General features: G+C 26.3%; 1 protein-coding gene across 1 annotated transcript in view; it reads left to right on the top strand.

Moving 5' to 3' along the window:
- LOC113389747 overlaps positions 1–13,113 on the top strand; it is a 109,034-nt gene extending 95,921 nt beyond the window's left edge. The window contains 7 exon segments of the mRNA XM_026626758.1: positions 10,054–10,193; positions 10,846–10,958; positions 11,844–11,916; positions 12,004–12,116; positions 12,118–12,216; positions 12,376–12,566; positions 12,629–13,113. Coding sequence (XP_026482543.1) covers positions 10,054–10,193; positions 10,846–10,958; positions 11,844–11,916; positions 12,004–12,116; positions 12,118–12,216; positions 12,376–12,566; positions 12,629–12,753 — 854 coding nt within the window. The 3' untranslated portion in view covers positions 12,754–13,113.
- The last annotated feature ends 4,851 nt before the right edge of the window (positions 13,114–17,964 follow it).

Below are 17,964 nucleotides of genomic sequence, written 5' to 3'. Positions count from 1 at the left end.
AAGTTAGCTGTATTTTCAATGCTTGTTTGATTGAATTTTACTTTTTGAAGGACCAATTATAAAATACTTCAATTTGTAACTAGTAATATTTATTTTATGTTAATTACATAAATTACATCGTATTTATAATATATTCAAAATTGTTTTTGATAACGTATTGATTGATTTGATTTTTTGTATGATCGATTGATAATTTTTTGTTTATATATCAATATAACCGCATCCTTTGATACAGCGAGAACATTAGCAATATTAATAACAACTATTTAATCATAGATTACATGTATTATATAGTCGTTTTATTCAAAACTTTTATATCGAAGTATATAAAAGTGTTCCCTAGGTAGTGTTGTAAATTCTATCTAGTTTCACCCTATGTAACCGAAAAGGGGTTGTTCCATATGAAATTTTTGAGTTATTTGACAAAAAACAAAAAATGTCCCGAATTTTCTATATTTATTGCTCAAGAATGAAATATCGAATTCAAAGTCGTTTTATTCAAAACTTTCATATCGGTGTGTATAAAAGTGTTCCCTAGGAAATGTTGTAAATTGTATCTAGTTTCACCCTATCTAACTGAAAAGGGGTGGTTTTATATGAATATTTTGAGTTATTTGACAAAAACCAAAAATTGTCCTGAATTTTCTATATTTATTGCTCAAGAATGAAATATCATCGGTACGGCGTTTTGCACGCTGACCTGAAACTTGCAAAGTTTTAGGTTAAATGCAAACCTTGCCTACCGGGGTAGCTTCGATCCATACTTTAAAAAAAATTTTTAGCTTATAATTACTATATTTATTTTTATTAACTGTAAATGTCTTGGACGAACACAAAAAGTTTTATCAAAACCGGACAACCCGTTTAGAAAAAGTTCAACATTTTTACATTTTGCCATCTTTGTAAAATATATTTTTTACTCCTAAATTAGTGCAGTAGCTGGTAGTATAATAATGCAATACACATATATATTAATCTAATAATTTATTTATATTATTATTATTGATATTATTAATTTTATTAATCGACTAATATTATTTTGGATGCATGTGCATGATCTACAAATCGCAGGTTCAGTAGTTGACGGTTACACATCCTTGGAAAGAGGTTCTAACCAGGTCAGGGCCAGGTTTGGTAAGATTATTATTGAAAATTTGGAAAAATTGGAAAATTTAGGCTTTTGTTTGTCTGGAAAAAAATCATTCATCATCTCATAGAAAAAAATTGAAAGCTTTGTCACATATAAACACACATTGAGACAGAGCTTTCTTTTGTCTTCATATTTTATTTGGGGGTTCTGCTTAGGTTTCTACGATGTTTTTTTTTTCATATTGTTTAATGAAAAAATTAAAAATATTAGATTTTATTAAAGAAATATCTAGTTTGTCTAAAAAACTTAAGTTATTAAATTAAGAAAGTTGGAAACGTTTTATATATAATTTATTAAATAAATCTAACGACTTCACTTTTTTCCTTCTTGACCTGAAAGTTTCCTTTGTGTTTTTTTTTAAATATTTTATTTGTGTGACCAAAATGTTATTAATATATATTGGAGTCATATTTTGCAAATTAATTTTTATTATGTATGTTTCATGCTTTTTAATTATTTTAATTTTATTTTAACATTTTGATGGGTATTGTCGTTGTAACCTTGATCAGTGTCCACAATGCACCGCTATCAATAACATTAAATATAGGAGGGCAATATGTGCTTCTATTTCTCATTTGTTAATATAATAGTATATTATTATTTTACACAAATTTAGTGTTCAATCAATTTTAGATTATAATTATTTTTTCTGTTGTTGTTCCTGGTTTGCTATGTATATAATTTTCTCGTTTTTATATATTTATATTCATCATCAACTTTGTATTTATGTTATATGTTTTTTAGCTTACTGAATGATGACACACATCAAGTGTCGAAACGTTTAATGGAGTAAATAATTTTGTTATTTAATCTTTTTTTAATTCGACGATTGGGCTGCAAAAATATTACATATATATATTACTATAATTATTACTATTATATTTTTTTCCCAGTCAATTACCTTTCTCAAACAATTACAAACGTCAGGTTTATTTTGCATTCTTGTTATCGTATAATTCGATCATTAAATATTTTATTACATAACGATTGTATTATTTTGAAGGAATATTTAGTCATTAGTCAAAGACTTTAGCTATAAAATATTATAGCATGCTTCATCGAATAAAATAAGGCTAGAATTGCATGCAAAATTGGAACGAAGTTTTCGAATTAAAAAAAGAAATATAAGGGAAATTATATACGAGTATATTCTCTATTTTTGCGACAGATTTGTTCACAAAAAATTTAATATTTTAAAAAGCATATTGAAAGTATTTTAATTTTTCAAGGACATTATATATTTCTCATATTTAATATTGTTAAAACTTTATATATAATAAATCAAATTTTATTTATGACTTACAAAATCAAATTAATATTATTATATAGCAACCTTGATTCATTTATTGCAGTTTATTAAATTCGAATTATAGACAAAGTAAATATAAATATAAATATAAATATAAATGTACATATAAATATAAAAATATATATAAATATAAATATTTAAATATAAATATAAAAATATAAATATAAATATAAACATATAAAAATATAAATATAAATATAAAAATATAAATATAAATATAAAAATATAATTATAAATACAATATAAAAATATAAATATAAATATAAAAATATAAATATAAAAATATAAATATAAAAATATAAATATAGAAATATAAATATAAAAATAAATATAAAAATAATTTCATTTATTTTATTAATGTTGTTTGAATTTTTGTTATGAAATTTAAATTGTAAGCAAAATAGAATTTTATTTAATTTGATTATTCACTTTATGTAACAGATTTTAATTAAAAAAGTAATTATTTTTACTGTTTTCTTTTAAGATTATGCTTAAATTTATATATTTAAGTTTAAAAGATATAGAAAATATAAGACTTTTTTCAATTACAAACTGCATTAAATAATATAATTTAATTATAAATCTTGAAAGAAAAACAGTAAAAATAATTACTTTTTTAATTAAAATCTGTTAACATAAAGTTAAATAAAATAAATAATCAAGTTAAATAAAATTCTACTTTGCTTAGAATTTAAATTTTATAACAAAAATTCAAACAAGATTATTAATATAAATAAAATTTTGCTTTGTCTATAATTTAAATTTAATACACTACAATAAATTAATCAAGGTTGCTATATAATAATTATTATTTGATTTTATAAGTCATAAATAAAATTTGTTCATCTTATATATAAAAATGGAGCTCTCGATAAAATTATCTGCCAAAACTCGAAAACGGCTAAACCGATTTGGCCAGTTTTAGTCTTGAAAAATTCGTGCTAATCAGTAGGTTGTCGGAAAGGTGAGATATTATTACAAAATCGCCTAGAAACTTTACATTTTTAATTCGAAATTTTTGTAGAAGCGTAATTTAAATAAAACAATGGACGGTGGCTAATACGTCAAATGTCAAACGTTTTTGACAGGTGATTTTCAATTACGTTTAATAGGTTGTTTTACGTGAATATTATTTTTATGATTGAATATTATGATTAAATTGTAGTAAGTAGTTTTGTTCGTAGTTATATTTATACACAAAAACGTTAGTAAAAGGGCCGTAAGTGTTACTAGAAACTCAAAATATCAACAAATGTTAATATGAAAATGGACTTTTTGGCATATTTTTCTCATCATTGTATATAGCATTCAAACAACACATCCTTACACACTTAAAGTAATAATATTTTTGATTCTCTAGAAATTGTTTAGAATATACTTTATTTAGCAAAACGTCGTTTGCCGGGTCAGCTAGTATATATAATATATAAATAAAAATATTTTCAATATGCTTTTTAATTTTTTACCATGTTACCATCAATAATCACAAAATACTTCGAAAATTTAAAAATATTAACAAAAATTAATGCCACAGGGTAAACCGGTAGGGCGTTTTGCACGCTGACCTGAAACTTGCGAAGTTTTAGGTTAAATGCAAATCTAGCCTACCGCTTCGGAGTAGTTCAAATAATGATTTTTTTTTTTTTTTTGAATTTAAAAATGATTTATTAAAATAATAATCTTAATTAAAAAACACACAAAATTTGTTAAATTAATACGAATAATAATAATTAATATATATTTTTTAAATTTTCTTAACCTACCTGTATTTTTAACAATTTTTGTAAAAGTGCTACCGTACACTCTTCATTTGGCACATAATATTAAAATTTAACATACATAAAATATCCTTTTGTTTAATTTTTTATAAGGTTAGTTTTTGTCATTTTACTATCGACAACCACAAAAATCTTCTCATAATCTTTCCTTTGCGTTTCTTCAGGTTTCATTTTACACATGCACACACAATAGTTGCAAATCAAACACATTAGAGATTATTAAGATTTAATATTATTATTATTTAAAGGGTTTTCTTAAGTTTTTATACGGTCGATTAAAAAAATATGTCTTTTCTATTCGACTCCGGCCATTTTACTGAAGTCGATGTCGAAATGCGCAACCGTGAAAATTATTTTATTCAGAAGTGTGTGTTTGTGTGTGCATTTTGTATAAGTTTGTATTTGTCTGAACGGTTTTCAAAGGTTTTTCGAGTAGAGTAATTATAAATGAAGTTATATTTGTTAAAGTAAATATTAGAAATGTGATAAAATTTTGTGTATATTTGCGCAATTGATATATTGTGTTAGGAAATGTTATATATTGCTTCATTTTGGGCAAATGCGACATTACCTATTGTCTAGTTTCAATTGCGATTTTAAAGTATACCGAGTTGATGTAGAGTTTTATAATATTAATAAATATTGTAGATTATTCAATTTTCTACAAATTTGCCGAATATTCTATTGAAATAAGACAAAAAGTATAAAAGTTACAAGAGATTTAATAAATGCACAAATGAGTTGCAAGTCGTTTAAGCGCCATGACATACTGTCTAGTTTCAATTGCGATTTTAAAGTATACCGAGTTGCTGTAGAGTTTTATAGTGTTACTAAATATTGTAGATTATTGAATTTTCTACAAATTTGTCAAATACTATATTTAGTTTCGACGAAAACCTTAAAAGTTACAAGAGATTTAATAAATAAATGCACAAATGAGTTGCAAGTCGTTTAAGCGCCATGACTTACTGTCTATGTCTTCAATTTCGGTTTTAAAGTATACCGAGTCGATGTAGGGTTGTATAATGTTAGTAAATATTGTTGATTATTAAATTTTCTACAAATTTACAAAATATTCCATTAAAATTAGATGAAAAGTATAAAAGTTACAAGTTATATAATGAATTAATGCCTAAATAAATGCAACTGCAATGCGAATGCCTAAATAAATGCAACGAGTGCAACTGTTTAAGGGTATCCATAATATTGTTCTTTATTCAAGTGCGATTTTAAAGTATACCGAGCTGATGTACGGTACTATAGTGTTAGAAAATATTGTATATTATTTAATTTTATACAAATTTGCCAAATATTCTATTGAAATTAGACAAAAATTATAAAAGTTAAACAGCTTAAAAGCAACTGTTTAAAGCGTCTATAATATTATTTTATATTCAAGGGCGATTTTAAAGTATACCGAGTTGATGTAGGGTTTTATGGTGTTAGAAAATATAGTAGATTATTTAATTATTTACAAATTTGCCGAATATTCTATTAAAATTAGACAAAAATTATAAAAGCTACAATAGATATAATAAATGCATGGATGCAACTGTCTAAGTGTGCCCATAATAATGTTCTTTATTCAAGGGCGATTTTAAAGTATACCGAGTTGATGTAGGGTTTTATAGTGTTAGTAAATATTGTAGATTATTTAATTTCGTACAAGTTTGCCGAATATCCTATTAAAATTAGACCAATCATTTAAAAGTTACAAGAGATATAGTAACTAAATGCATGAACGTACACCGAGTTGATGTACGGTAATATTAGGAATATATTTCCTAATATAATATTAGGAAATAGTGTTAATTGTTCAATATCCTGAATTTTTTTTTAAATATTTCATATATATAACACAAATAATGTGAAAGTTACAAGACCTCGAATTCTTTTTTAACATCATATAATTAAGTTAATGAAATTAAGTTAATTTTGTGGGTTGAGTTTCAAAATTAATTTACATCACTTTTTACTATATTAAAAACTTACATCATTATTATCAATTAAAACTTGTATTAATATTGACAATAATTTCAAAAGGAAAATAAAGAAATATTATAAAGGAATTGAAGATTGAATAGATATTTTAATTATGATAAATACTATATTGTTGTATAATGAAGTAGATAAATGATATGTATATATAAAATATGAACATTGTTTCATAATCTCTCATACCAGATACCCCTGTCTGAAAATAATATATAAATAAATAATAATTTTTTTTAAATAAATAAAATAAAAAAATTAAAAAAAAACGTCCTTAAGTGTAATACAAATCTAGAGCTAGATAATTAGCAATTTATTAAACTTTATAAACAAATTTATTAAGCGTTAAAATTGGCCATTTTTATTAAGCATTTATAGAAACGTGAAATTTTTTTTAAATATATATATATCGGGTTTTCTTTCCTGACGATATAACTCCAGAACGCACGAACCAAAAAACAAAAAATGTGGTTTACGAAAGTGCACTTCAATGAAACGGATAATTTGCGGATTCACTTTCATTTATTTAGAGAAGTTTAACTAAAAAACACTTCATTTTTGTAATCGAAATAAATTCATTACTATTGTATAATTAAATCAAATTTTTCCTTTTCAAATATAAAACAAACAAAAAATTTCTTCACCTTTCTCACGAAAGCATCTGGTGGCGAAACGGAGTTCGTCGGGTTTGCTAGTATATATATATATATATATATATATACATATAAATAAAGTATTTTTTAGTTCCCAATTTTCTATTATTTTTGAGAATCTTTGCAAAATCATATTAGATCTTTCTCATCAAATGCCATCCGGATCAAAATCGACTATCCAAATCCGGAAAACCGGAATTTTTCCACAACAAAAATAATTATATATATATATATATATATATATATATATAATTCGATTTTAACCTTTGGCTAACAATTTCTCACTTTTAATTATTCATTTAATCGTTTCGAGCACTTTGTGTGCAATTTAAAATAAAGGTGTGTTTAATCAGGAAAACTTTTCGATATTCAATTGTAATTTTAAAGTACACCGAGTGGATATAGAGTTTTATAATGTTAGACAATATTGTGGAGTATTTAATTTTATATAAATTTGCGTAATATTTCATTTATATTAGACAAACTGTTTAAAAGTTACAAGAGATACAGTAAATAAATGCACATAAAGTTGAACGCTAATTGATCCAAGCGTTTTGCGCGCTAATATACCTTGTTAATTTTTTCAAGTGCGATTTTGAAGCACACTGAGTTGCTTTAGAGATTTGCAATATTAACAGATATTGTAGATAATATAATTCTGAACAAATTTTCCATTAACATTAAACGCACTTTTCAAAAGTTACAAGAGATATTATAAATAAATGCATAAACGTGCAATTGTTTACTATAAATAGTACAGCGGGTTTATTCCTACCCAGTTTGTTCTCGAAATACTATAGTTTGATAATAAAATAGATCTTTGATATATAATTAGACCAGAATAACACGCAGAAATTATTATAAATTATTGAGGTTGCACTAGCAAGTCTTTTGTTTGAGAAAAATTTAGATTTGAATTATTTTTTTCTAGAGTTGAAAATAACGATATAAATATATAAGATATTATAATATTTTTCTACGTCTAGCAAAAATGTTATAAGTATAAATTATGTTACATAACACAAGAATATATTACATATAATAAAAATAAGGAATAAAATGAAGATCGAAAAAATGAGGTCACGTCGTAAATAACAAATTTAACCAAAGATAGGTCGAATGGGTGAGCGCGTGGGTTCAGAATTAATGTTCCCGGCGCGACTCGACGACTCCTCCGAAACAAAACAACTAAATATCGATTTTCTACAATGAAACCCACTAACCAACTTTATATCAGTTGATAAAGGATCTATTTTGTTATCAGATTATCGTATTCTAAGAACAAACTGGACAGAAATAAACCAGCTGTACTATTTATAGTAAAAGATTGCACGTTTATGCATTCATTTATATTATCTCTTGTAACGTTTAAAAAACACATTTAATGTTGATGGAATATTTGGCAAATTTGTTCAAAACTCAATTTTCAATAATATTTGCTAACATTGTAGAATCCTACAGCAACTCGGTATACTTTAAAATATTTATTAAAAACTGACGAAAGAAAATTACAAACCATTTTTCAGTGTTTTCATGTTGTCTGTGTCTCTTTTGTTTATAAACGCGGTCCACAGTTTGGGAATCTGTGGAACTTGATATTAAATAAATCATGTTTATGATATTCTGGATTTTATAAATTACAAAATAATAAAAAATATTATTTTTTAAACATTCGTCAAAAGATTTGTCAAAGAAAGGCCTAATTAATTTTGTATCATTCCATCGTTGGCTTCTTTTTTCAATATTATTCTCGGTTCACAGTTTGAGAATCTGTGTAATGTGATACTAACTAAATCATGTTTATGATATTCTGAATCTTATAAACTACGATATAATAATAAATTTACATTGCAAAAATGATTTGCTAAAGAAAGACCTAATTAATTTTGTATGCTTCCAACGTTGGCTTTTTTTTCAATATTAGTCTCGGTTCACAGTTTGAGAATCTGTTTAATGCGATACTAACTAAATCATGTTTATGATATTCTGGATTTTATAAACTACGATATAATTGAAAAATTACATTCCAAAAATGATTTGTTAAAGAAAGACATAATTAATTTTGTATCCTTTCATCGTTGGTATGTTTTTTCAATATTATTCTCGGTTCACAGTTTGGGAATCTGTGTAATGTGATACTAACTAAATCATGTTTATGCATTCTGGATTTTATAAACTACGAATTCTAGTGGATATGTTTACACTACGAAATTTGAAACGTACATTCTAAAAGCTATTTCTAAAACAAAACACATTTGCTCTGTAGTTCATGTTACTGCTTAGTCAAGGATTAATATATGTATATATATATATATATATATATATATATATATATATATATATATATATATGTAATAGTTTTGCAGCCCAAACGTCGAATTAAAAAAAGATTAAATAACAAAATTATTTATTCCATTAAACGTTTCGACACTTGATGTGTGCCATCATTCAGTAATCTACAAAGCATATAACATAAAAACAAAGTTGATGATAAATATAAATATATAAAAAAGAGGAAATTATACATACCAAACGAGGAAAAACAACAGAAAAAATTAATTAACTTTTTTCCCCTTTCGTTTCTCACAACTCTCTCCCACTCCTTCATTATACGTGCGTGACTACACTGCGTTGTAACCTTGATCAGTGTCCATAATGCACCGCTATAAATAACATTAAATATAGGAGGGCAATATGTGCTCCTTCAATTTCTCGTTTGTTAATATAATAGTATATATTATTTTTTTACACAAATTTAGTGTTCAATCAATTTTACATTATGATTAATTTTTTCTGTTGTTTTTCCTGGTTTGGTATGTATAATTTCCTCCTTTTTATATATTTATATTTATCATCAACTTTGTATTTATGTTATATGTTCTTTTTGGATTACTGAATGGTGACACACATCAAGTGTCGAAACGTTTAATGGAATAAATAATTTTGTTTTTTAATCTTTTTTTTTAATTCGACGGTTGGGCTGCGAAAATATTACTAATATATATAAATTTGGGGTAAAAATTTGGTTCACTTGGAGTAAAAATTTCTCAATCTTTGCTAAAACCTTCCTTCACAACTTTGTCCCTAAAATTGGTTTCCTAAATGTTTTGTGTTTGTCGTCTCCAATTTATTTAAACATTTTTTATAAATTATTTATTTTTTCCTTTCCAGGTGAATCGAATGTATACACTTTAGGAAATATTGGAAGGCACAAAATCGTGTCAACTAAATTACCAGCAGTAGGTCATACCAGAGAGGCTTTGACTGCTGCTGGTAATACCACGACCAGACTTTTGGGGACTTTCCAAAAGGTAAGGGTAAAGGACACTTGATAAATTTTTAACTAAAAAAAAATTACTTATTCAATAAATTATTTAGAAGTTCCATTGTGTCAAAAATTCATATGGATATTTAACCAAGTCAATGGAGCGTTTTAATTTTTTTACTGTGCTCCAATTTGTATGAAATTTTGGAACTAGGTTCACATTGCTCTCAAATTCAAAAGTGAAAATGATTTAGACCCAAGAATAAATGTAATTGTATGGTATAAAAAAGGTAGATAGATGATTGGCTGGAAAAACAAGTTGGGTGGTGGACCAGGTTCAAGATTGTTTTGAAAATAATTTAAACAAAACAAGCTAAAGTGATCTGGTAAATTCAAAAGCATTTTTAATAAGTAGGTGATTGTACCAATATTCTGATAAATTGTAAAGACGTTATCAGAAGTGTCAATGGTTGACCAAGAGTCTACCAATCCATTTATTTGGACACTCTTTTTACGGTTAGTATAATAAAAACTCCCATCAGCTTTTTATCAAAATTACTTTTAGGTATCCAAGTTAGATCGTTAGATAATTTGGAGGATAAGTTTCAAATATATCTGATAGTTATTTATTTATTGAAACATGTTTGGATTGTAACTTACATGTTATAACGATTTTCTTTATTTTTTTATTTATTCAGGTGGAATATGTCATTCTGGTTGGTGTAGCTGGTGGTGTACCACATTATACCGATTATGGAAAACATGTTCGTTTGGGAGATGTCGTGGTATCTGCTACTTCTTCACAAAGACCGTAAGTTGAATTGATTTTTATTTAAATATTAAAAAAATTGCGTGAATAAAATCTCATCAGTGTTTTGTTCAAATATTATTTTTGAAAACGATTTTGTCAAGTTTTCGAACAAGATGATATGCTTATGCTGATTTTTAGAACACCATGACCAGTCTGTTTTCAATGAAAAAAATTATTTCAACATGTTTCGGTTAATAGTTCTTATTTAATAGTGATTTGGTTTGAAAAACTGTTATTCAGAGATATAGAAATTAAGATTTATGACAAATCTTAACCGTTTTTTCATTGCCTGTTTATATATTTAATTTTACAATATAATGATTGTATAAATATAAGCAAAATCATTATATTCATTAATATTTAAACAAAAATTATTCAACATTCAAATTCAAGTTCAAATATACCGGTTAATCTTAATCAGGAACACTGTGAAGTTGGGTTCTGGACGCACTGCGCACTTCACGTTGTAGAGAATCTTATTATTTTAAATGGTTTTTATTTTTATTTTATTAATAATGAATAAATAATAAATATGGTCATAAAATTTAACTACAAAGTCGCTTTGCGTGTATAATTTATTATAAATAAACATTTAAAAATGACAGACAAACTTAAGCAGACAATACTGTGAAGTTCGTTCCTGGACACTTGCGCACTTCACAGCTTAGAATTTAAATGCTTTGTGAAATAAATAATAAATAAATATATATTGCTATAAATTTTTTTATATATATATAAATAATATGTGCGGAAAGTCGATTTGTCATTCATAGTTCATTTGTAAACGTTTTTCTTATAAGTTCGTTTTTCAAATCTGACTATAATATGCAGAAATGTTCTGGAGATAAACATAACCTCAAATATATATTTCTCATTTTATTTCAGATATGTCTACGTCTATCACTCTGACAATCCAGCAGAAACGAAAACATACAAACCCAATGACATGATTCTCGAGGTAATAGTCTTTATCATAATCTTGAAAATCTGGTTCTTATAATAATTTTATCTATCAGTCTTTTAATATAACATTTACATTTTCTAGGATATTATAAGAGAACTGCACGCCACTGCCGAAATCAGTGGTTACATGACACCATGGTCAAGGTACATGGAGCAGGCTCAGAGACTGTTTGACATCCCGAGGAGAGCAGCAGGGTTTCGATAGACCTCCTGCAGATACTGATAAACTTTATATGAGTATAGGTGAGAGGGATGTTATCGAGGTGGAGCATCCTGCTGATCCTACCAGACTGAGGTAAAAGATAAATAATAAACGATACATGTTTTCTTGTGTCTCAGCACTCAAGTGTCTCAGTCGAGACTAAATTTTACTATTGATAAAGATAAATGATAAATGATACATGCTTTCTTGTGTCTAAATTCTTCTGACTGAATTTTACTATCATTTTTCTAGTGCTGAAGGTTTAGGACAACCCCGACTGCATTTAGGAGCTGTCTGCTGTGGTCGTGCAGCAGCCAGAGGCAACGAAGTCTCTCGAAGCCAGGCTGTGGCCAAACATGGAGCCCTGGCCTTCGACATGGACATGGATGCAGTCGTTGAAAGCGTTATAGGAAACTGCAGGGACAGTTTTATTTGCATCAGGGGTAAAAAATATAACATTTAAGTCACAGTCAAGAAAATATTTTATTCTTGTTTGTTTTTTTAGGTATTGCTGATTACAGAGATGGTAGTAGAGGCAAAGAATGGCAGCCTTACGCCTCTTTGGCAGCAGCAAGTGTTATGAAGGCACTTGTATGTGCACTGGACGAACGTACACCTAGGTCACCTTAAATTTAATACAAAAAAATAATTAATTATTGATATAATATTTAGATGTTTAGGCGTACACTGATAAATCAGTGGTTGAAAAATTTTAGAGCCCAAGGAAAACATTTTTAAGCCTCGTATTGACCTAAAAGGTTTGTCTTTAATTAATCGAATCTCCAAATCTGAGATACTGGATTCGGATCAAGATAGAAGAGATATTCTTAGCTCCAAAAATATCTATAATTTTTTGTGTCAGTTATAAACTGAAATACTAAATTTTCTTATTTTTATCTAATGCCAGAAGTTCTATATTAATTTTATTACTAAGTGATTCTTTTGGGCCTAATAATTTTTAATTAAAATATTTAAATATTCACGAGGGCCTCTTTTGTCGAAACAAAAATATACTAGTCGTAGATACGAATAAGTAATTATATGGTAATCAAGGTAATCAATATAATAAATTAATTAATTATTAATATAAAATTAGATTTAAATCTAGAACAGAGATCTACAGTCTTTTGTAAAATACTGACTTATGGTTTTGTTGATTGAACTAAATCCTTGAAATTTATTATAATCAATTTGTGGAATAAATATTTTAATTTAATGATTTTTATTAAAAAAATTATATTTTACACTTTTTGAGTCTCTGTTTTAGATTTGAAGTCAATAATAAGGCCTAAACTAAAATTAAACTAAATACGAACTTAACAATTACACACAATTTAAATAAATATGTAGACAAAAAACTTTAAATCAATTTAGTATTTATTAATTTATTTAATAAATATTTTATTATCAGCTTCCATTTCGCACAAAACTATTGAAACAAAAGGAAACCAAGCACTAGTTAATTTGCATAAACGCATCAAAGATAGTTTTAAATTATCTTTTTAATCTTTAGTTATCTAAGTAAGTATTTATGACAAATTTGTATATTTTGTGTAAAAATTATTTATATGTAATAATATATTCACAAATTATTTATTGCAATAAAAAGCATTTATTTTTATACGACTTTTAATAGAAACATAATTAAATTAATCAAAAAGAAAAACATAATTAAAAATTATGGTAATCTTTCGAGTCTTATTATATTTCTTATTATAAATTAACATACAATTTACTTTCTAGCTATAGGGTGGCCCATCTAAAAATTGGAATTTATCGATAGCAACTTGCCTATAGGCCACACCGTGAGGAATTTGAAGTTACTATATATGGGAAAAAAAATAAGAATTTTGAGACCTTTCTAACGATGTATAATACTTTATATGTTTTCTTTACAGAAATATCGAAATCATAAGATCATCCGTTACATAACTTCGTAACTCGATTCTTAAATGTTACGTAAGTAACAAGTAACAGTTTTACTATAGCTCTGTAGTGATTAGAAACCTGGACTCTTGGAAATCTAGTGAAAATGGATCAAGAAAGTAAAATAGTGTTTTTGAATCGAAAAAGAAAACTAAATTGGACTCACATGGGGTAAGACTTAATTTACGTGTTACGTAAATACTACGTAACCTTATATTTCGTAAATGTTACGTCTTTGTGTGTTTTCAAATATGTTTCATTTTGATTTATGTTGACTATGATATATTTATAACAATTTTCAATCATTCTAAAAATAGTATTTAATTTGGACGGATTAGAGGCATGGACTGTAACAATGGCAGATGGAAACTATTTTCTAACTTTCTAGAAACTATTTTCTAGAGACTTTCTAACAAATGTGGTAAAGATGTATCAAGAAACTGAAGTGAAATGTTTTTGAAATCGAAGAAAAACATTATCCACCAGAAGTTGAATTCAAAGAATCCTGGTCTATTCGAACTCCATCTTTCAAGTATCCTCTGCCACTTTCATTTTTTTCACCACCAACTGACAACGTCGGTTGTCAAATTGACAACCAACTGACCAAATTCAAAATTTCAACCAGTGCAACTCAACAAAATGCAACCAGAATTTTAACCATTTCGCAGACATGGCGGCATCCATGCTGCCTGAAAGCGGTAAGTAAATGGATAAAATTTATTTTATTTTTATTTTTTTTTTTTTGACGAGCTTGGTGAAACAATGAAATCCTTATGTAATGTCAAATCGTTTTGGATTTTTTTTTGGTGCTAAATTTTTTGTGTTTATATCATATACAACCTTTTTATAATTGGATTCATGATTTTCTGGTGAGATGTAAATGTTAGATTTTGCGTTAATTTCTGTATATATGTGTTTGCGGATTTTGGTGCGAGATATATTTTGAGTTAAAGGTGAGGATAAAAAAAATATAAGTCTGTAATTCAATTTGTGCTGAACCGATTTTGTATATTCACATCAGTTGTAATCGTGCTGATTATTTTTTGCGCAGATCAGCTGAGTCGTTTCTTTATGTTACAAAAATTATTGTCATCAATTAGCAAATTATTTTATTTATTTTTATTTTTTAGATAAATGTACAAATCCACAACGCAGATGGTTTCAGAAAACATCATCATCACCGAAACTGAACAAGCTGAATCCTAACAAATTACAGGCGTTTTTTCAAAGAAACAAAGCTGTAAGTATAATATATTATATATTATTTTATTATTAACTTCCCGTAGGGTAAGTTATTGTAATCGTCAAAAATCGTCCGTGTACTAAACGTAAGTTTATTGATTAGAAATTATTTCTATATTAAATAGATTGTTTTTATAGACAAGACAGATTCTAAAGCTGTTAAATGAAAAAATAAAAGGACTCTACTAACAAACAAACATAATTTTTAATCAGAACATAAAATGGACTCTACTTACAAGCAAACTTTAATTACAATCTAGTTGATAAAAGGGACTTACTGATGACTGAATTTAAATTAGTAATATAAAAACTGAAAAGGATCTCCACTAACTGGTATAGATATAAAAGATATAGAAAGGAAACATATAAAAAAGGACTCTACTGACGAGGAAACTTTAGTTTTTGATCTAAAAGATTAAAACGGACTTTACTTACGAGCAAATAAAAATCGAATAGTTAAATATGATCAAAATTTTATCTTAAACGAAAAAAGCAAAGTTTAATTCAACTTAGAAAAAGAAAATGGACTCTACTGGTAAGCAAATTTAATATAGATACTAAAAGGACTGTACTGATAAGCAAAAATATTAATGAAATGTTTGTGAAAGGAAACTCTTCTGACGAGCAAATTTAATTTCAATCTAGAAGAAAAGAAGGGACTCTACTGACGAGCAAAATATGAATAAAAAATGTCTCTAAAAAAGAACTCTACTGACGAGCAAACACAATTTTAATATAAAAATTTAAAATGGACTTTACTAGCGACCAAATTTGAAATTCGTAAATATAAAAAAAAGACTCTACCTTCGAGCAAAACTAAAATTGACAAAAAAGACAAAAGGGAGTCTACTGACAAATGAATAATAAATAAACAATATAATAGAAAAGAGACTCTACTGACAAGTGATCAAATAACTTGATAGAAATGAACAAAATTGATATAAAAGCCAAAAAAAAGGGACTCTGCTAACGAGTAAAATTATTAATTAGAATAAAGGGACTCTACCGTCGAGCAAAATTATAATATAATGACTTGAAAAGCGGATTCTACCGACGGCAAGGTTATAAAAAAGGACTCTACTAGAAGTAAATAAACTTAATTTTAAAAGTTTAAAATTATTTTAAAAAAAAGTAAAAAAAGTCTGGAAAAATGTAAAAAAAAAATACAAGCAATCAATGAATGTATGTTAAATTAATTACATGAAGTTCTTCAACACAATATTACATGATGAGTGAAGTTACGAAAACAAATTTGTTTAGGCGTCGTTTAAAATTGTGTGAACGAATATTACTTCATTCTCTAATGAAGTTTTATTTCTGAATGCTAATTACAATGACAAACCGATCATGTCATATTTGAAGTATGACTTTAATTACATATTGTTTCAAATATTCTACATATTTTAATGCTATTACAAAATATATAATTTATAATTTATCATTATATAAATGTGTATAATGGTCGACACTAATAAATGTGTGCATCACGAGTGTTACCACCATATTACTAATAAACATTATTCAAAATTTTAGGATGTATTTATTTTTTATTTTAAATGCCATCTTGTACAGTAGCAAATTCTTACTTCAATCGCGTGCACTGTTTTTTATATTTTTTTCTTCAGAAAGTCGAAATTAATCAATCAGAAGACAGTATTTTTTCGGAAGGCGAACGAGACATTTCCAATGAGAAACGCAAAGGCAAAGATGAAGTGCAAAACGGCGACAACTGGGCCGGACGTTCCAGAAACAAAAGATCTTCGGCCAGAAAGAGGTAAAATAAAATTTATTTTAACCACCACACCTCTACACTAGGTATTGCAATACCGATGAAAAATTTCAATACCGGTATTTTGGTAATTTTTCATTTTAAAACCGGAATACCGGTAAATTACCGATATTTTTATTATCTTAAACAAACGTAAAGAAAATTGAAAGTTACTAGTACAAATATAAAAAAATGTATATACAACTACAACTATATTCAACTAAACAATAAAAACAATAAAATAAAACAATAAGTTTATTTTTTTAAATAATAATTTAACAAAATTATATCCAATTTAATTAATTCATTATTACTATATTGAGTACTTTTCACCAAAAACGAACTTATGAGTAAGAAAGACCAAAAACTCATAAAAGATCATATTACATTATTATAATAAACAGTATTGTCTGTATCCGATGTGTTAAATTAGCATAATCTGCAATATTTTAAAAAAATAATTTTTCTACACTAATTTAAGATCGTATACTTTGTCGAGATAAATAATAAGTTACTATAATTGTTGAGTATTGTTATTTAAAACAATGTGATGCTTCTATAGTATTTTCAAACTTCGAAACGTTTTCGAAAAATAATATTTTATAATTGTAATAAGAAGCAAAAATATTTAGTAATTATCATAATAATTATGTATAAAGTGAAAAAAATAAGATTACGCAGGGTAATCTGTATGATATAAAATATTTGGGCAAATATCACTTAAAAACCGTTACATTTTTTACAAAAGATGAAACAAACAAATCATTATCTATCAGTCCAATTCTATTTATTGTAACACGATATGAAGCCCTTTGGAAGCAATAAATATTCAGTTTAATGACGAGTTGAGATAATATTTGACATTTGTTTATCTTATAGAATCACTTGAAGATATAGCTGTTTAT

This window comes from Ctenocephalides felis, unplaced genomic scaffold, assembly GCF_003426905.1.
Source record: "Ctenocephalides felis isolate EL2017-DRISC unplaced genomic scaffold, ASM342690v1 CF-g0.4_SCAFFOLD_03573, whole genome shotgun sequence".
NCBI lineage: Eukaryota > Metazoa > Arthropoda > Insecta > Siphonaptera > Pulicidae > Ctenocephalides > Ctenocephalides felis.
Note: the sequence above shows the minus strand (reverse complement) of the source record. Positions and strands in the feature narration are given on the sequence as shown.